This window comes from Diuraphis noxia, unplaced genomic scaffold (assembly GCF_037042655.1).
Source record: "Diuraphis noxia isolate RWA-SAM2 unplaced genomic scaffold, SU_Dnox_SAM2 contig0003, whole genome shotgun sequence".
NCBI lineage: Eukaryota > Metazoa > Arthropoda > Insecta > Hemiptera > Aphididae > Diuraphis > Diuraphis noxia.
Window position 1 is genome coordinate 27,227,923 of NW_028301713.1, and position 23,050 is coordinate 27,250,972.

The 23,050-nt window shown below is 31.7% G+C and overlaps 1 protein-coding gene across 1 annotated transcript in view; it reads left to right on the forward strand.

Moving 5' to 3' along the window:
• Trmt61 (tRNA methyltransferase 61) overlaps positions 1–23,050 on the forward strand; it is a 41,149-nt gene that overhangs the window by 15,118 nt on the left and 2,981 nt on the right. Inside the window, exon 5 of the mRNA XM_015512448.2 lies at positions 18,334–18,521. Coding sequence (XP_015367934.1) covers positions 18,334–18,521 — 188 coding nt within the window. The remainder of the gene's footprint in view (positions 1–18,333; positions 18,522–23,050) is intronic.

The window sequence follows — 23,050 nt, forward strand, 5'->3', positions numbered from 1 at the left end:
TTTTTAAGTTGTCTTGTGTATAGTACAAGTATGATCTAAATATTTACATATTTCTCTCGGTTATTTGGATCCGCAGTCTAAGTAGGTTTAAAAAATTAGTTGGAAACTACTTTACCCTTCGGGGGTGTGTTGTTATTGCAAAAAAAAAATGTTTTTTTCTACTAATTTTTTATTGTTTATGTTTGATTTTTTTCATTGACAGTTTGCGTTTTTATTTTCATATTTCCATATTTCCATCACCATATATTTCGAGAACTTTGATGTATAAAATTGAATTTATAGTGAGTGCGTAGTTGTGCGTTGCACATGTATGGGTACTAACATTTTTGGGCGCTACCCTATGCCACTCAATTTCGTTTATCCAAATTATTAACTATACTCCTTCGAAATTATAACCTTTGCAGAATTGTGTGGAGTATATATAAATATATAGAATATATATAAATTCGGCGAACAATACACAATCCATCAAAATATAATGAGCTTAGAATCGATATTGATTGAATTGCATTTGACCATGTATATATATACTATGGATAGATTCGATCAATCAAGGGAAGATAAATTTATGTGAGACATAAAAGTACTATAATATACATAAAATTATAATATGATATCGGTTTTGATAAAATATTTATCATATCCATCTGCAAGTACGTCCTTGTCTGTATTCCACTTAAATATGAAGTGTAGAATTTTATTGAAATATTTTAACGAATATTAGAAAATTATTATTATTTCAATTTTGTTTAATATTTCTCGACATGCACGGATTCTAGAGTGATTTTAAACCCGTGAGTTCGCACGATTTGTGGTCGAAAGATTATATTGTATTATATAGTTAGATAACTCCGTGTTTGAAATTGCTGCAAGTGAAAGGTCCATTAAAAAAATTTTAAAATGCGTATAAATTAAACGAATATAGTCGAATGTAGATTGATTAATATATGCACATCGGGCTAGTACAATATCATAATATATACACTCAGCGCTGATCGATCGTTTGATATTTATAGTTCTGTAGGTATATTATGTATTTCTCAAGTGGCATATATAATATATTAATACATGTCTGATACTTTTTTGTTAGTTTAATATTCGTTTTCACTTAGCTAGTATATATATATATATATATTGTACTCTGTGTGTGTGTGAGATGGATAAAACACGGCCCTTAACCTACCTATATCTGGTATCTAACCTATATGTATAATATAATATAGATATAGGCAATAATAATAATAATATTCTTCGTATACTTCGCGTACGAGTCTTATATGTATGAGTCTTATGACCTACTCCGCGGGGGATCGCACTCTATGCATCTGATGTATACATAATCATGTTTTATATAATGTTTTAACGAGGGTTAGTGTATTTATGACCCTCTAGGCCGCGCGTAGACGAAGCTCCGATATGAGAATCGGTCGGAGTCCGAAGACCGGCGCAACACTCGTTTGACGGAGACGATGACGACGACGACGACGACGACGAATATTATTGTCAGTCATCCTCGTAACAAATAATTAAAAAACTGAACAGGTATTTGATAAATTCAACGTGTACTTATAAGCGCTGGTTATAGGCAAAAAAAAACAATAAACCTACCCACAACAAATTATGCAATGATCAAACTTTTTTTTAAATATTTTTGGTATAGAATTCCGTCCAATTATTGATTTATTTCTTTAGAAAAACATAACTAAAAATTCCCCATTTTTTTCTTAAGAAGTGCAGCTCTGAACTTTAAAAAAAAAAAAAATAATTGGCTTTATTTCAAAAATTACAATCTATACAGTATGTAAGTAATATTAATAATTTACAAACAGTTGACAACGAATATTCGCCTGAGGAGGAAATCACACATTTGTGACACCTCTATTATATCTAAGTGCAGCACAAAGCTTAAAAACAATTGTTTACAGAAAAAACAGTGGGTAATATTTGGACCACATAAATAAACTTTTGACAAATCAATTTTTTTATTTTGTCATAATGAAAAAACAAATAAACATACAATACGATATTATAGTTATATACATATTAGTTATATATTTGAAATCTTATCAAATCTTTGTATAAACTATTGAGGTATAGATAGCATTTTCTAGACATGGTATAATTTTAAAATATTTGGCCTCTTTTTTAAGCTAGGTGTTTGTGGACGTTTTAAATGTTCCATCTTATTTAAGTATTTTATGTAAATATCAAAAAATAAAATGTCTGCTCAGTAAAGATACTTTAAAATTCAATACAATATTTCACATAAATCGTATTTCCTTTAATTTTTTTTTCAAAAGCTTACTCAATTCGCAATAGAATATTATATGAGTGTTTTAAGTAGGGATTTTGAATCAATTCTTGAAAATCGTAAAAATTCGATAAATATTTTTTAGTCAAAATTAATATCCAATCTTAATAATTATTACTATATCAAATTAAACTGCAGCTAGGGATGCTAAATTTTAATTAGTGGGTGGTTTATCGATAGCACCTTGTTGGGCCAACGTGGCTATTCGAAATGAATAATTATACTGTGATGCTCATTGCGGTAAACATTAAAAAAAAATCAAGTCCATGTATTTTGTTTGATCAGAGATAAATAAAGTATACAAATGTTAATACAGTGAAAACCCTCTATAACGAATCTGAAGGGACCATCTAATTTCTTTCGTTATTGAGAGTTTTCGTAGTAGAGAGTAATTAATAGGTTTTAAATCAAACCAACCATTATAATTTAAGTTAATATTATTTACGTAATATAGAGTTTTTCGTTGTAATGAGTTTCGTTATAAAGAGTTTTCACTGTAACTATTATATTAAAATATGTATCATGGAATGTTATTTTAAAGTGCAGTTCAGGTCACGATGTTTGATGACTATATAAAGTAATAATTATAATAATATTAACGTGTTATTGTTTATAGGTCATTACTAATTAGGTATATAATAGATACGTATAATTTGTAATTTAGTTTTAAACGAATTAAAAATATATTTATTTTATATATATATCAAATAATAGTTAGGTACCTTTTTTTTTTTTTTTTTTTCCTTATGGTATCGAGGACTGGAGGAGGAACTATGGTGCCAGTACTTCTCCTCCAGCCCAACTACTTCTCCTCCAGCCCAATAATAGTTAGGTACCTAATGAATATTTCGATATTATGTACTCGTGCCTACGACGTGCACTGAGTCGATTTTATCGCATTTATACCATGTACAATATAATAGGATTCGTTGATTTCCGTTGGTTCGAAACGAATTTTTTATAACTAAAGAGTGGAATTTTAGGTTTTTAAAAGTTTTAATTATGATGTTAATATGTTCTAAAAATCCCTCAAATATTCCTTAAACTTGTAAATATACAGATAAAATGATTTTTTTTTCAAAATAGTTCAATAAAAACAAAAAATAACTGTTATGCACCATTCTCCTTTAGCAACAGGTAAATTATTTAAATATAAAAAATGTTAATAATTTAATGATTTTTAACTTTTATCATTCTTAAATCAAATTATTTTTTTGGTCCGCCAAAAATTGTTGCTAGAAAAAATCACGATTCGATAAATTGCAAAATGTATACTTTTGTATGAACAATAATAGAATATGTTATTCTAATAAAATATGAAAAATAGGCTAAATATTCTGTTATGTCCAAAACTTTGCAAAATTATAAAAAATAATTTTTTTCCTACAACTCTATGATGAATAAGTCGTCTACATTTTTCAATCTCGTTAAGTTGCATTAAGTCAGTAAAAACCTAAAGTTCCACTCTCTAATTATAGCCTATATTAGTATTGTATAAAAAATATTATGTTAAGAGGCCTGTGAAAAATTAAATGCCCATTATGCATTTACTCCATCATGTATGTAGTCATACAATTGTGGTTTATTTCAAAAAACAACCCAAATAAATCACAATTGTATGACTACAATCTAAATAATTAATACATTTTTCATTTTCTGTAATCAACGGCAAAATCATATAAGTAAAAAAAAACTGGGTATTCACTATTCACGCACTACATGCAAATACATCCGTATATTATGTATATGTCATGGGGCTACTGATTTCATTCGACGTAGTAAGTTATAAGTAATTACAATAACATTATTATGAATTATTATCGTTAAGCTTAGAATTTAGAATCTAAAAAGGATAATAATGATGTTAGCTTGGCGTATTGTAATTTTATTATATTCTTATGGATATTGAATTTTAAAAAAATCCAAAAAATAGTTAAAATACTTTTAATGGTGTATTCAAAATTTCAAAATGGTTATAAATTATAATTATAAAAAATTTTACGAAAATAAGTTAGGTAGGTATACCAAAAAAAATTTCAATCGATTTTGTCAAAAACAGGTTTTGCGTAAAATTTCACATCTCATTAATTGTTTGTTTTTCCCAGTGCTTCTGAAAACCACCAAGAATTTTAAAATTTGACCTCTATAAATTACAAACTAGGTTCATTTTACTGTAAGAAAATATGTGGAAGTAGAAAATCAAAGAAATTTTGCTGCCCCAAAAGAGGACGACAGACTACACAACAAAAAACACACATCATTATTATAAAGTTGATATATTAACCGCTCTGCCAGTAGGTAGGTATATTAAATTTCCAGTTCCTTTGTACAACGCAATAAATTATAATTCGATGTACAATCACTTGGCTATAGTCGCACAATAGTTAGATTTCATTGATTTTATAGACTGATGAATTTTTTATTCATCGAGATGGTTAGAAAATTAAAAAAAGAAAAACTGAGTGTGCGACCACTGCGACTTAACGTCTATCATTTATATAAACTTACTGTAATATTGCACGATTTAATTCGTAAAATTCGTAAATTTTTACTAATAAACTATATACATTCAAATTCATACATACTTAAGAAAGAATAATGCGTGTTATATGATCTACGACTGATCTCTTTCAAAACCATCTAATTAATTATTTTATGATAAATCTCATAATTAACCGTTGTAATGAACAACCCTTATCGAATCTTAACCATTTTATACCTAAATATTTTCCCGATTCACTCACTTTTTGGTTCAGATGAGTTTTTGCGCACGCAACTAACTAGAAAGTGAAATTTATTTATTGCCTGCCTCTATATGTAATGATATATTATATGTATAGGCGTACACAAAGAAAAAAGTCGTTTGTTCGACCGATTGAAAACGATGTTTATTGTTTATTTTCATAATTTGCCATAGTCATAACTCATAATATTTAAGTTTCCGACCGTATTGATTCAAAGTCAGCATGATAATAACGCGTGGATACTATATTATGTATTGATATATGGCTGGCAAATTATAAAGTAAAAAAAAAACGTACTCAAATAAACTATATATAATATGTAGTACCTATATACTTTTGATGGCGCACAAAGTTCAATATGAATATAGATACGCCGTATGTATAATAATAATGATTGTTATTATAATATTAAATATTATATTGTTGTAGTGTATCGGTTTGTAATGTTTGTATTGTATTAAACATGCCAATTTATCGGTATCTCATATTATTAATATTACAAACAGTTATGATTTATGGATCATTATTGTGTTAGAATACGAGTGTGGCGGGAAGCTGTGGTAAGGGGCATTACACGACACAATCGCGCGTGTAGACAAATTGACCGAGTGCGCGAGCTCGCATTAATAATATTAAGAGTTGATTAAATAATATAATCTAGGCCAGGGGTAGGGGTGGCGAACCCACTACGGCACGCCTGTACAGTTTAAATGACACGCGAAAAATTAAAATTGAAAAAAATTATGCCAATCTTCCAGTTTTGTTGTAAAAAATTCAAAGATATTAATTATAAACATTTTAAATGTTATAATATTCATATATATGTTAAATTGATCATGTTATATTTATCACTTTATATTTAATATTTTCTATTAAGTGTTTACAAACTTTGGGCACGTGAAAAATTATCAAATTTTTAATTGCAAAAATTTGCCATCAGACCAAAAAAATGGTTCTCCACCCTTGATCTAGGCCGAATTATTTAATTATTGTATACAATTCCCAATACGCATACTCGTAACGCAGTGTACTGGTGTGCATTGGTCAAAGCGCGGTGGATCTAGGATTTAAAATTTTGAAATGTATAATCGCATCATCGTTGAAAATTAATTATTTTTAAGTAATAATTTTAAGTCGATACAAAATAATAGGTTTTTGGGAGAAAATTTTATTTTTATATCGTTATTATTTTTAAAATGTATACTCTTATGAATGGCAATACACATTATTATTAATTTCATATTCCGAAGCAAATCATATAATTCGGAGTAAATCTATGAAAATCAAATTTCGAACATATCGCGGTTAGGTTAAGTGTTTAAACTTTAAATATCTATACTTATAGGTAACTTTTTTTATGAAAGTATTCAAACAATTTAAAAAAATAAAATAGTCATATATATATTTTTTAATGTTGTTTTTTATACTATAAAATTGTGTCAAAAAAAAAAAATTTAAAAAACGAAGAAGAGTAGTAATGGATTAACCAGTATATAATATAGCTGTAATACCTACGTACTATTATGTTGTGATAAATGCCACATGCGCAAGGTTGACGCGTCTCTCTCGGATGCGATAGCAATCACGTGAAAAATAGACGCGGTGCAGTTAAACTTTTTAATTTGCTCCACACAGAAATCGTCGACGGTTTTTTCAAATTTTTTTTTCTCATCTCGCATATTTTTGCATACTTAAAATCCTACCCGACCGGATTTCGTCGCGTGCGTTTTCAGTTCACTCGATATTATATTAATAATATCTGTATACCACCGAGTGTGTATTATATAGCTGCAGTATTTTCGTCGTCTGCCCTTCCGCAATCCGTCACCGACACGAAAGCTACAACTGCAGATGATCAGCAGATCCGACTCCTATGATAATACACGACTACAGCATCTGCACTTCCGCGTCTCATCGGTTCACGGTTTACACCTATCGATGACGTATTATTTTTTATTGCCTTTTACACGATGCAGCAGCCGATATATTATATAGGTATATGTTATAATTTATAAAATATTTTATAAGTACCTACTTACTATAGGCGCGGAGGAAAATGGCGTTGATATATACTACGTATAGTTGTATTATTATTTATTAAATTGTTGTTGTTGTCGCCGTTGATATTATTATATCCGTCGTACGGGGGGTGCAATCCGGTCCGGGTAAAGAGAGAGACAGAGACAGAGTTAGAGTTAGAGAGAGAGAGACAGAGTTAGAGTCAGAGAGAGAGAGAGTGAGAGAGATGCTCGATAAGTTCTCATTAGCGAGGGACAACGTGCGCTTATATATATTTCATTTTATCAGTGCGAATAAAACCAGGTATTATTTAAATTCGATATGCGCCGCCACCGCCGCACAGTTTATTAAAAAAAAAAACACAAAACACAAAACAAAACGCAAATCCAGAGCCGACCCTCCGGTTAATTAAGTCTTATTTATGCGGGGACGTTTGCCGATGTTCCGTACAGATAGGGTTATCCGATGAGAGAGCACGTATAGTTTAATGCTCGCAAACCGTGTGTGTGTGTGTGTGTGTTTTTTTTGCCATTACAGCACACATACACACGTTCGTTGCGTTTTTGCTGCTGCAGCTACTGTGGAAGTATTTTTTTCTTGTAATGCTACTTGTTATATTATAAGTATATATATATGTGTGTGTGTGTTTGTGTGATGGCGCGCGCGTATATGTGGAAAAAAATAAAAGATAGGAAGAAAAAATCGACGACGACGACTACCTAGTCGTTTTTTCTTCTCCCAAAGGCGTCGTATATATACGTATTATATACAAGCACACACACACACACACACACACACACACACACACACATGTGTAAATAGGTGCTTACACGAGGCGGACAGATAATCTTCTTCGGGTTCACTCGACGCATAGCTCTCGTATATAATAATATACACGCGCGTACCTATATAATAATAATAATAATAATATATATATACCTATAGAATATAATATGTGATACGCTGCAGTCGCATACCACCAAACCTGCATCGGGACGCGAGAATATATAATATTATTGTCGTTTTGAAAAAAAGCTATCGTTATTATTATTACTTTATTATTATATTATGCGAACGGGTATACAGTCGCACTCTATATCACAGCATCCTTGTCGCTATATAATGCGTCATTATTATTATTATCATCATTACCATCGTCGTTGCAACAATTGTACCTAGCTATATCATAATAATAATAATAATAATGTATATTAACGGTTCGACTGGGATTTTTTTGTTAAAAAATTAAGTTTATCGGTCGAAAATCATTTGACTTATTTCCTATTATTATACTATATATAGATCATGATGGGTAATACAATCGTAACATGACTTGTTATCAGTGGTCGAAAATATCAAAGATCAAAATGTAATATATTGGATTTGTTTATATTTGAGGGTTTTAGCATGTTTTTACATATTTTCTCAGAAAATATCTTCTATAAGCATATGTTTTTTTTTATTTTAATAATTTGATTGTTTTGGGATATTCTGCCAATGTCAATCGTGTTTCACTTCCTGCAGTGACTTTTTTTTTTTAAGAATATGATTACTTTTACTTCCGATCTACCGGTATAGTTTTTCTTTATTTTATCTGTAAAAATAAGATTGTTTCTGAGGTTACGAAGTGCACGGGTTCAATTAGTAAGTTATAATAATATATTTTTCAATTAGGTACCTATATAAACTATTTTTATCTTTTGATCTGTCAAAAAAAATTATTCTAATTATGTGTTTAATAATATGTAATAGTTCACTTTCGGAAAGTGTGATAAACTTTCAATAATATATACCTACAATAGTTATATTTTTCCACACTGCAAGAGTCGGCTTCGGTTACTCCTTATTCCTTTTCCAGCTGTTTGTGGCACGTCTCGTCTATTCCTATATTTGATTTTTTCCAACTAGACACGTCGCGCGTCGTAAATATATATGAAATGTTATCGGGACATGTAAATCGACAAGTTTTAAAATTGTCATGATGGGTCCGTAACCTTCAGTGATATCGACCTAACCCCGTCGACCCTCGCGGACGATTAAAAAACAATGATATTGCTGATTTTTCGATACCCGTTTCACTTAACGAACGGCTATATAGACGAATAATTTTTAATTTTAATCTTATGAATATTTTTGATATACGACTTTTAAAAATTATACTATTTACCGTATGAGAGTCCCGCCATTATTGTGCGTTCTATACTGACACAACTATTAATAAAATGTTCTTTTTGGTAAGGTTATACAACCTACCTACGTATAATTGAACTAATTATGTTAATAATGTTAAAAATGTGCGATTTAAAAAAGCTTTCGATGACGATAAATGTTTATTTGCGTGCTTCCGTATTCTGACATACTTATATATGTTTAAACACTTAACGCCGTTTCTACCATATTATATTAAATTTTACTATGATATACGTTGGCAATTAATTCGTTCGTGCAAATCCTATCGCCAGAACTGCACAAATTAAAATATTGTATGAATTTATTATTTCATGTACATCATAATATATATATATAATATGTTGGTATATTTATTTATTATATATAGTACCCACATATAACACACACACACACGCATCACAAGTATGTGTCCACGTATAATAAATCGGAATAATAATATATATATATATATATAAATTATTATTATTATTATTATTATGCGCATTGTATGTAGAACTTTAAATGAGATATCACGCTGAACCGTAAACAGGATTTACTGGAATACTCGGTTTATATAGGTACCGATTATATTATATATTATATTATGTATATACCTTCCTCGTGAGTATGGGAACAAAAAACAAGTTTCAAATTCTACGGCTAATGCAATAATGAAATTAAAAATGAAAAATAAACTACAGGGTAATATTATCTACGCGTGTATGCTATTATAATTTCGTAATTAAATAGGTATCTTATTAATTATCGGTGTGCATGGATATATGGTCCGAATGTTATAAGTTTTAATTATTATATCAATCCGAATTTTTCGAAACACTTATAATTACATAGTAATTCTACACACGCGTTTAATCTAAAAATTCCAGCTTATGAAAAGCGTCTATATCGACTATATCTGTATAATATAGGTATTGCATACACACGTACCTACTCGGAAAACGATATAGCTCCCATATAATCATCATAGAATTTAACGGCTGCAGTTAAAGTGTTATTAATGTTTGTCATTTTTTACTGTTACATAATCTATAGTCTTTGATATTAAATATATATAATATTTGTATACACATGACTTGAATAATATGTATAACAGGGGCGGCCACAACGAGATTCGCAAGTCGCATGCGGTTCTTGAGTGGGGGATAGGTAAATTGAGTCCGAGATAAGTTTGGTGCATTTTGAAATCGGTAAATTGTGTCCCGGGGAAAAATAGGTAATAGGTAAGTTGAGTCCCGGAAAAAATAAGGCAGTAGGTCTTCAAACATTTTTTTAAATTCTTCATCTACATTTTCTCTTAAATTTTCAAAGACAGTGATACTTAAATTTGTTAAAGTCTCCTTTAAATCAATGTTTTTTTTTCTGCAACTGCAACATGATAATCTTTAGACTTTTTTGGAATATGGATACTTCTTATTTTACAATAAATATCAGTTGAATTTGCTTCATAATATTGGCCACGTAAAAGTGTTTGGGTTTTCTCTATAATAAGTTACTTTAAAATATGAATGGAATGATTCATAAGCTTTGGTAGTTTTTAATAATGAAGATGATGATTCTGCCCAAATAACTGATGAAAATGTACGTGTCTGTTAAATGTAGTCGACATACTTTTTTGAGTATCAGAAATGTCGGTATACGTTTTCACGCGTACTGAATTAATATTATTAGAACTTCAAAATTGTGATATATATATATATAAAAACATAGTTTTTAAGTAAATAAGTATTCTATAAACTCTTTTATATAAAAATAAATATTGTGTACATATATTGTATATACTATAATACATTATGTATAGGTACGCTCAAACTTAAAGTCACAGTTATTCAAAATGCATAATTTCTTTTGTGTACATAACTCTCTATATTATGGTAATAAATCGGGGATTTCAAAGTTTTCTTTCTTAAAATATATATTTAATATAATATAGTTATATGCATATGTCTTATAACATTGATGTACCTGAGGGTTTAATTTTTTTTCCATATCTCTTTAAAGATTTAGTTGAGAAAAATGTCTTTACATCATATCATATTATAATAGTATAGTATACACATTTATTTATTCTTTTCATAAATATTATACATTTTTTTGTATTTTGCTTTTCATAGCTAAGCCTATATAATAGTATAAGTTACTTTTAAGGTATTTAAATCGCTAATATTGCAGAAAGTTTAGGAAAATAACGCGCTCGGAATTCTAATGTTGCTGGCCGATAAGAACGATTACCTATCGTACTCGCTGGCTAGTAACAAATGTTTTCGTCTAGGAGATTTTTAAATTTATCGGTCTCTGTGTTGAAAGGGACGTTTTTAGTTCATTTTTAATTCTCAATTCGACCAGCGACTACATACGCACATTTAAAAAATGGCTACTCATTACCGTAACACACACGAAATACAAGTCGAACTTGTCCATATCCTGCATGAAATAGTTGTGGGCTTTATGGACGGATTGTATGACGAACACTACAACATGCACACCTGGCTCCTTACTTTTCTGAATTCTATCGACCAAGACACCATATCGAAACTTGTCGAGCTGTTTCAAGAGTCGGAACACGTGGATTCCACTGTGGTCCTCGAAGACGTAACGCACGACGCAGAATTTACTAATGACACCAATGACCAGGTCGTGTCAATTTTCGTCAGCAGAAGTGCAATATTGTGGAGTGGCGACGCGCCGTCCTTGGATTTGGGGCCCGTCGAGCCCACCCCGATTACCGAGGACGACCCACTCGACGATGCGGTGAAGAAGACGTGTGAAGCTGAGAACGAAATTGAGCCGGCGCAGGGCATTGAAGAGCCAGACAGCGGTGAGGTCGTAGGTAGGCTGGACCCGCCAGCAACAACCGGAAAATCCGACCAGCCACGAAGGTACAAGACCTCGTGCTGGAAAGGCGTCAGGCGGATTTTCCGACGTCTATGTTGCTGGCGAAGAGAAACCGTCCGCGACCCACGTTAGTCTGGCGGTCCCCTAAGGGCCGAAGATGTCGTCAGGAAGACGGCGACGTATAGGAGGGGAGGATACGGGAAAGAGCACGGAAGGTGCACGGCGGTAAGTCACCCGAACGCGTTTCCCGACCATCACCCGCGTAGCGACGGGTTCACGAGCGTAGCGCGCTCGGTCGTCGTTGACGCGCGAGACCCTCTGGCGGCTCGGCGAGCGCCCGGCAGTTACGGTCGCGTGGATCGACGGACGACGATGTCGACGGCACGGTGGTCAGTTGAGGTAACGGCGAGGGCAACGATTCCGCCCCGACCGTACCGACACGATGATGACGACGGCGATGGCGACTCGTTACGATGGCAGTGGCGGACACTTTGGCACGGGGTAAGTGGTATAGAGATTTATGCGCTAGGAACACGGACGTCAGCGGCACCGGACCCGAGGAAACTATGAACGTTTCAGGGTCCGGTGGCGTGCGACTTCGTGGCGACGGTCATTGCAGGACAAAGACGCGGCTGAAAGGACGACGCCAGCACGAAAATTACCGATTGTCGAGGATCGTGGCACGTCGCTCGTGCGGCGGTCCGATGGCTCTCGCCTTTTCGTCCCGCGGTAAACCCACATCGGCCGGGTCGGTTGTCCGTATAGCGATCACCGTCCATTCCGCATGCGCCAAATCTCGATTCTCTCGCTTCGTGTCCAACGGTATCCGCCGCAAGTCTGTCGCTAGAGTCGTCTCGTCGTCGACCATCAAAGCGCTAACATCGCGCACTAGCCGCCGTTGCTTGTCGCCGTCGACCATCGATCCCGCGGCCGTCTCGGTCTGGCCTCGCCGGCTGGGCAAGGTCGTCACGCGTCCGAGCAAACGCGCCCGTGACACTCGTCTACCCGTGGGAACGGTCGTGAAATGTTGTGGAGGTGACCAGTGGCCAAAACTGTTACAAATCCGCACCCAATCGCCATCTCGTATCCTTCCCTCCTTGTTTTTGTGTCTCCTGACTGACGTATTTTTTTTTTTTTCATTTAATTTTATAACTTTTTTTTTGTGTATATTTTTTTGTGTATATTTTTTTGTTGTTTATCCCCTTCTTTTATGTTGTTTGTCTCCCCCCCCACCCTTCAATCGGCTAAATCTTGCAGCATTTAAATTATAGTCATTTTGTGCTATTTTTTTGACTTTGAAAATCTTTTACTTGTAAAAATGTAATAATATAGCCATTTTGTGCTAATTAAAAAAAAAATTATTCATATTATATCTTCAATTTTTCCCTATGATAATAGCAACTTTGCTCTATTTTTTGTCAGTTATAAAATATTTTTTCAAAACTGTATGTTCATTTTTTTTTTATTTGAAACATGTACCTATGTAATTTTATACATTTGTAACTGTTCGTTCAATTGTTATAATATTTGAATTTTGTAATTGATTATAAATTTTTTAAATTAATAAAAGATAATTTTTGTATACACAAGCAATTTTAGTTTCTTCTTTTTTCCTATTGTTAAGTATGTAAATCAATTGTTAATGACTAAAAAATCATTAAAAGGTATATTTTCAACAAAAGTCTTGTTTGTTATTTACTTATTTACACAGAGTATATAAATTCGTCGACGTACAGTATAACCCTTCACGATTATCAGATCATTATATTGTATTCAAGGAAATATTTAAATCATCAAACACTAGACGCGAAGAAAACTGCAAAATAAATCACGTAATAACGCATTATACGGATATATGTGTGTGTGTGTGCATTCATACAATAATATGATTTAATATGCACTTTCCTATAAACGCAACATTAATCATGACTTTCACCGACGGTGTACCCCATATTATATATTACACACAAATAAAAATCCTCCCACAATATTGGAAATTCTACTATTATGTATTATAATATATATATTTATTAATATATTATAGCGTGCACGCCGTTAAAAAGAAATATTATATACATATTGTACGACTTCTGTTTGTTAAGCTATACAGGTATCTCTATGTAGAGGTAACCTCTGTGTTCACATGGTTTTTTTTAAAAAACTTTTTCATACGAGTTGTGTCGACTATTCGGATCAAAATAATAGTCTACATAATTCACGACCCACGTCGTCACGCATAAAATATAATATTGTATTTCTCTATATTTTTTTCGTTTATCCATAAGTCTATCGCCTGTGGAGCATATAGGGGGTCTATGTATAGTACAGTTTATATACATGATATGCATATTATATTTAAAAAAATATCGGAGAAAAACTTCAGTCTTAAACTCATCGGATCGACGGAAGATGATGAACGTAATCGTATCACATGCACGTTTTCTCGTTTTGAAATTTTGAACGCTGCAGCGGTAATATTATAATATTAAATATTCGTCGTGCTCCGTTCGCAATCGAAATCTTCTGTATCGCCATTTATAGGGCATTGTATTGTTATGAACTTATGACTTATGTATAAATAATTCGAGTTATTCGTCTAAAATACTTTTCTATAATATCATAGAACACGGTGAAAATCGTAACTATATATGTAGCTCGTAAATTGTATACGTATTTTTATACGACCAATTGAGAATGCAATAAAACAACCACAAAAATTGATATAATAATAAGTTATTATACTTTTGATGGTGACCTGTGTCTTTAAATTGTATCGCAATAAGTCAACGATAATGCTCTGTTTGCAAAAACGGTCGAGTAACTCAATAGTTGTTATGATATACCTATATACAATATGTGTAATAGATTAGACTGATTTTTGGAAAAACTTTTGTTCATATTAATAGTTTTTATACTACTTTTGCACTAAAAATAAAAAATAAATTCAATTTAATTTAATTTTTTTTTTGGATAAATTCGAAATAGCCTATTTGTGAATCTGATTATAAAAACAATTTTTATGGTAAAAATATTTATCTAAGCCAATTAGTTGTTTTTTTAGAATTTTTTTAAAATTCAATATTTTTTGTGTTAAATTAATTTGGAACGTAATAACTTTTTTAAAAATAAGATTTTTGAGAATTTGCTGGCATGAGTACACCTATACCTATACCTATTTCTTAAATTATTTATTTACCATATAATATTAACAATTTTTTTCATACGTTTATAATATTGACATATTTTTATTTTTTTGTCAGGTCTTTCTGTTATACCCTGACTCTATATAATAGGTGTGGTGACATTTTTTTGGGTCGAGCTCTACATTTTCTCAATCAAGGTTTTGAAAATGTTCACGTTCCCAAAGTCGTAAATACCAAATAGTACAATGTAACTGTATTTATAATATAGTAACATAATACATTCTACATGAGATTATTATAATTTTATAAATAGCGTAGTTTTTATAATTTTAATTTTTCACGTGCCATGATTCGCCCACTCTGTTATATAACAGTTTTCTGTTCTTTCTAATTATAAAATCAACAAAACTACGAAATATCTTATAATTATCGGTTTTTAAGAATATTTATGATTCTTGCATATCATGATGTCTCCAGTATCATCCTCCATCACAAATTGTAGGCTCGGACCCAAAACCGTTTGTGCTTCGTGTAGTTAGTACAGGTTTTTTTTTTATCCCTTATAGAGCTCCACCTCCCTAAGAAGCATAGGCGTGCGCAGACTTCGTTTGCAGAGTATGCGGCTAATTCAATTTATAGGCGTATATGGTAGAGTTATACAAAATATTATATGCATATATAACTATATACATCATTGCAGGTAATGCATGATTACATTAAATATATTTCACATATTATTCTATACAAACACTAACATCGTTGCAAGTATAAACAGTTCTAAAAACATATTTCATTAGATTGATATTGGATTTATTGTTTACAGAACTTTTATCTTGGCTGGAAGGGATCAGTTAAATAAACCTAACTTGTATGTAAAAATTGGAGTTTAAAACGAAATTTCAAATTTTCATTAGGTACTTGGTGTTATGCAGAATAGAACAAAAATTGTGTATACATTATATTCAGTGGCGTATTTAAGGCTTTTCCGCCTATAGGCACTTTCCAATTCGCCGCCTTCCTCCCCCCCCTCATCCTTGCTACAATTTAATTTTCAAATTAATTACTAGGTACATACAATAAAATTCTGTTTTTATTATAAGAAATCGAACCCGCATCGAATGCGCGTGTTTTGTTATCTATGTGCATGTTCGGACTGAAAGATGATTAATTTTGAGCGAACAAAAATTAGTTGAATTTGATTTCATCAAATGAAAAATACTTTTTATAATTTTGTGAAAAAAATCGTTGAAATTTGCCGCCCTTCAATGTTGCCGCTCTAGGCCCTGGCCTATAGGGCCTGTGCCTAAATACGCCTCTGATTATATTTTAATAATATAATTTATTTCAATAAATCATAAATGATAAATTAATAAACGATTATTAACCGCGGGGTACATAACTTTAAGGAGTTATGAGTAGGTTGCAAATATTCTGAATATTCAAGAATCTGAAAATGTTTGTTAGGAATTATTATCGATTATACTTATAAAATATTTCCCACTGTTAAGTCTAGCATTATTGTTAATTTGTTACCTGCTGTTTTACTTTTAGTGATAGGCTGCTGGGTGTATTATTTGTACCTAATGATTTTCATCATTGCGTTAAATATAGGAACCTATAATGCTCCGTAACATCGATTTTATAAAAAAAAAATTGGATTTATTACTTATTTTCCATCAGTAAAAAAAAACTGATGAGATATTTCCAAATATCTTATTTACTATAAATAGTAAGTTTAAAAAATAATAACCATAAAAAATTGTAATAAAAAATGATTTTTCATAAATCTAGTTTTGTGACGACTTGAGATTATGTAAATAAATATTTTCAAAAACGTTAGGGTATCGTGAAATTATGAGTAATGTTAAACAGATCACTCTGTATACTCGTATTATCCACATACATCATCATATATTATCATCATTCGCTATTCGTATAGAACTCACAACTAAATAAACATGTTGGTAAACCTATTACCACAGATTTTGTCAAACATATCGTATTATATAATTAATATACAGGTACCTACTATTCAAGCTTGTGATGAGTTATAAGATGGTATAAGTCGTGTTTGAAAATAAATATAAAATATACAAATTATACGCACGCTATGACGGTAAACACAGACATAAAAAGAAATATTTTACTGTTATAGGATGTAATATTATTGTAATCGTTATTATACTTATTTAGTTATTACTGTTATATAAATTATGATCGATGATGTACCGGGTATTATAAATACCTATATGTAGTTCCTGAGTGTAAATAAGATTTCGTAGACTTTGAACAAAATAAATTAATTGAAAAAAATAATGTTTAAAAATAATCAATCTGTCGCGTGAATTTAGTAGGTAAAAGAAAATTAATATTGGTTGTATTAAAAAAAAATAACTCTAATAACTGAACAACCATTACGATAAATCCAATAATAATCAACACATTTTTTTGGATGATTTTTAAAGTTGATATTACTCCGCTAAGTTCACGCGGATATTATAGAATATATTGATACTAATCGATCGGTTGTAGCGTTTATAAATGCATATTATATGCATTTTTTGCAAGCGTATATTTCAAAAATGTCTTATTGTTTATGTATTTTAGGTGATTTTAAAAAGTATTAAAATGAAAATTGGGATTGTCATTCTCAAGTAAACTTCAAAAGAAATTCGAAAATGTTATCGCTTTGTTTATTAATCCGATCGGTATGGCGGACACAGTATGGTATGTTTATGGTAGTTTGGTACAAATTTTAATGACCATTTGCAAAATCATTAAGAAGCATGACTATAATGATATACCTATGTGTACATCCCTTTTTCACCGTACCGTATTCGTCAATGGTTTCGTTCAGGCTAATAAAATACTTAACCGCCGTTGTATTCATCAAATATATAACTTCATCACAGCTGGTCATTATTATTATTATGCTTTCATTTCACACTATAATAGTCCATAGTTGAAAACGTTTGCAACTATAGCTGATATTCGTTTATGTTTAAAATATTTAGTATATATAGGTTGATTACTACTTATATATGAAGGTACCAATACGAATTATTTAAAGTTTGTGATTTTTGACCCTCTGCAGGTGGTGGGAGGATTTGCACGTTTTCGCCATGCATTGAACAAGTGATGCGCACGTGTCAGACGCTGCTGGACCATGGTTTCGTCCAACTGAAGACGGTCGAGTGTCTGGAAAAAGAATATCAAGTGCTGAACAGGACCGTGACCACGTTCGCCACTGCCAGTAGACCGCCGTCCGCTTCGGGACCGCAGGTGTGCATTACATATAATATTATAATATAAATACGACATGTCGATATATAGGTATGTCTAAAGTACCTATTTATAATTCGCTCGCACGTGCGACTTGCAATAGTATAATATTTATCTCCTGCAACTCTCTCACTCTATACATATAAACATATGCATATAAATATCATTATTATTATGAAAAGTATAAGCTTATAGCGTGCGTATATATATGTTTATATAATGTTCAATACTTGATGGTCGATAATGATATTATATCGAGATGTATACCTATATATAACGTATAGACGATCATCGTCAGCAGAATAGATATTATGACGACGAAATAATATATATATATATATATAATATACAAGGATAGGAAAACAAAATAGGTGCACACATACACTTACGCAAAGCGAGGGCGTACACACACGGGCACACGACGGAACCGGTACCTATATATATATATGTTTAATACATATATAATATGTGCCTATATATGCGCCGGACCGGTCGCGCGAGTAATTTGTTTTCGACAAATACACGTACGCGCACAGCAGAACTGGTCCACGTCAAACGTTATAATTTTTTATCGGGACCACCTCGTTTTTGTTTCTCTGCCGGAGCCTATATGGGGAATTGTTGAGATTCCTATGCGTCCGACGTGATGGCAGCGGCCATCATATCACCAGCTATACAGCTAGCTGCAGTGTATGGTCTGACGTTATAATATCGTATATTATTTTATATACTGTGGCTAATTGTTCTTATAATAATCCAGTCGACTATATATATATATATATATATTTATTCGACGCTATATTGTATGTGTAATTTATGGTTGTGACCTTGGTTAGTGGTGGTGATATAGTTGAGGGAGGGGTACTGTGGTGCGTCATAAGGACATCGATTTCTATGCAAAGACGACTATATATAATAGGGTTGAAATTATGATATCATTGTTATAAGCTATATAGTCTATATATAGATATTGACTTGCGATATATAAACGGTAAAATTGAATTGTGCAGTACCTACCCTTCTAAAATTGCAACCACTTGTCGGCGGTTCATCCCTCGTGTGAACGCAAACCGGATTCGAAATCTAATCCGCAGATTTGTTTTGATTTTAAAAACTATGTAGTAATTTATAATACTGTTCTGTTCTCACGACATTATAGTTTGATACGCACAATCGGATTTTGAACTTATCTCCTCGAAGATTGCGAGTCAAATTCTTTTCGGAATTCGATTATAGTTTCACGCACCGTAGCATATACCATTCGTATACTTCGGTACTTATTCCCTCGCGCCTACCCTCCTATATATAGCTGCGGTGAGTTGATCGTGCGAAAAATATTGAGGAAACCGTGAGCTCACCTCCCCGCGGCCACTACTGTAGCTGACTGTAACGGACCAAAAATAGCCGCGGTCGCACGAGGCGAAAATAGTGTATGTGTCAGTGCGTTAAAGTCTCTCGGCAATATACACACATTTCTATATCGATCCCAGACGCATGCTGTTGAATTTTTTCTTTTATAGTTTTAACTGCCAACTGGTATTTCTTATATCGGCGTTAACATCATCACATGGTACTATATTATAGTATATATCATATATATATACGATAATTATATTATTATTATTATAATTATTATATAGCAGCTACGACCGGATAACTCTCTCTCGCGCGCGCGCGCTGTGTCCCGATGTCAGTAATACACCGTACAAATACGATAAATCGTATAACAACGCGAGCGCGATCCTCGTCGCGATCTATTACCGCCCAGTTTTTGGTTTTGACATTATATACCTCGCACGTATATCTTTCGCTCTCGCTAGTACACGGACCTGCGGCATTTTGTATGTATATCATCATATATAGATATATAATATATCTGTCTGAGTGTGATCGAGTATATATTTGTTAATCGTTGGACGATATAATCCTATATTACAAAACTTATATTTATAAATTATACACGTATTATAATATAGGTATGTGATATATACAGCGAAAAAACCACGTACAATAGGCCATATTGAGATTTTTTCTTATCGATAATTCAAGTATATAATAATATATTTATATGTATACATGTATATATATATTATATATATATATATATTATATATATATATATATATATATATAATAAATATTTATATATTATAAAGCCGCATATAATAAATGGTATACAGTAAAAAGTTAAATATTTTAGACTGATATTTAAAAAGAAAACTTTTTTTTCCAATATTTTGTTATATTAATACATTATCATTTATAGGAACGTAAATGTGTTTTAGGTAATAGTGGTAATAATACACTATAAATTATAGTCTATAATATATTGCACTATTTAACTATCAGACATCATGTATAGGTAAACTGCATTTAGTTTGTGCGTATATTTGCTCATAGCGGAATGAAATTTTTAGCGGTCTCAGACAACGTCACATTTGACATTTTACTCTTCTTTAAACATATTATATATCCTTCAGTATATAGTATATACCTACAATATTATACCCACGTATATATTTCTAAATAATTATTGGAGTTTATGCATTCCAAAAAACTTTACTCGGCATATTATTATAAATGTATGAGGAAGACAATGTTTTTTTTTTTATGAAAAGATTAATGTATTACCAAAAAAAAATAAAAATTCAATAGGTCATTATCTCTATAGAGTAATGCACTCAGCGCGTATATTGGAAATATTTTCTAAATCCGATCGAGTAATTATTGTTTTTAACGTGTCATCAGTACCACTTTACTGAGATACAATAAGTATTCATTCGATAACAATATAATAAATTATATAGGCAACAAGTTTGTGACGTACTTTGGTAATCACCAAATACGCATTTACCGTTATTATACATTAAAAACCGTCATCAATTGACGGCCGTCCAAGCGGATGGCATTATACGGTACAACATAAAATACTAATAGTAGTCGTTTTCAATAATATCCTTACATTGTTTTTGGTAAACCGTATAAACGTGTATTGTACGCAAACCGTCCAAATAATCAATTTATGTTTCGTTTTTTTTTTTTTTTCATATATACCTACTTATATTTTTTAATGATTCAATTATGAAGACAAAAGAAATAATAATCAATGGTGCAGGCGCGTAATACCTGTGTATCGCGTGTACAGTAATACAATGACGTTTATTTCGTATTTTAATCATTCTTTCGTTATAAAAACTAACTACAAGTTACAACGAGTATATGTGATGTATATATAGGTATACCCATAGCGTATAGATCATTACGTCGAGCTATCGTAATTTAAACATTGTAATTTATAATCTTAAGAAGAACAAAAATCTATTGAATTATTTCGACCGATTTCTATTGTTTAAAAATGTCAGTGAACTATTGTTTTATACGTATACATTATTATGTATAAAATCACAGTTTTTGTATCCGCTTCGTGTTAGTTATGTGTTGGTATGCTTTATATATTATGTGCCTATAGGATATTATGTTAAAACTAAAACGGTTTAAAGTTATTTTTGTTGTTTCCGATTTCCCGACTGTGGTGGTTATATTTTCTTTCCAAATTAAGATTCGTCGTTTAAAGTCAATTATGACCTTATAACGCACATAAAAGCTGATTTAAAACGCTAATATAGTTTGTAGTATACCAGAAATAAAAAATTGCACCGAAAAATGTTCATGTCTTGCGAAATACTCGAGTGTATAACATTTATTTGGTATTCTCTGGTTTTTCAATACCTAATTCTAATCACAATATAAATTATTGTGAGTATACTCAGTAGTTGTGCGCGAAAATTCTTCAAGTAGATAATATGTAATGTACTTATAGCGGTGTCTCACACGATGGTAGGTATATATCATATTATACTCGTAATAATAAATCAGTAAATAGGTAATAATATTATTACGAATTATATAAGCCCGACTGCAATTGCACTGCTATAGGAATTAATTTTAAACTTGGGTTTCACGTGAATATAGCCTGAATAGGTATATAATATATACTTTAATAATAGAGATGTATACATATAAAATATACCAATGTATATATTATTATATAATAAGGTACAAGGGTATAAGCGCCCGCTTGTAATAGTTTAGCAATAAATGAGTATAATTACGATATGGTAATATTCTTAAACGTGATGCGATGAGATTATTCTGAATATAATATATTATGCTCTGTAGTAGGTACTATACGCTATTCGTTTCAAGGTTTTTCCATCCGATCCTATTGAAAATTGCATACCTTTTTTAGCTACTTATTTTGACTTTCCACGCTGTTTCGTATATCCCAAGGACGCGCGCGCACTCATAATGTATGTACACGCCATATAGATTTTTGTCAGATATAATACGTGTTTATAAAGCGCGCTCTTGAATTTTTTACGGAGTCGAGTTTATGATAGTATAGCGTATATAATATAGTGTTGCGTCCTTGATGAACTCAAATAAATTACAATTACGCGCGTTCGGTTGCAGAGCCTTTTTTATATATATATATATACGTTTACGTCGAAAAGCCAATAATCAGTAGG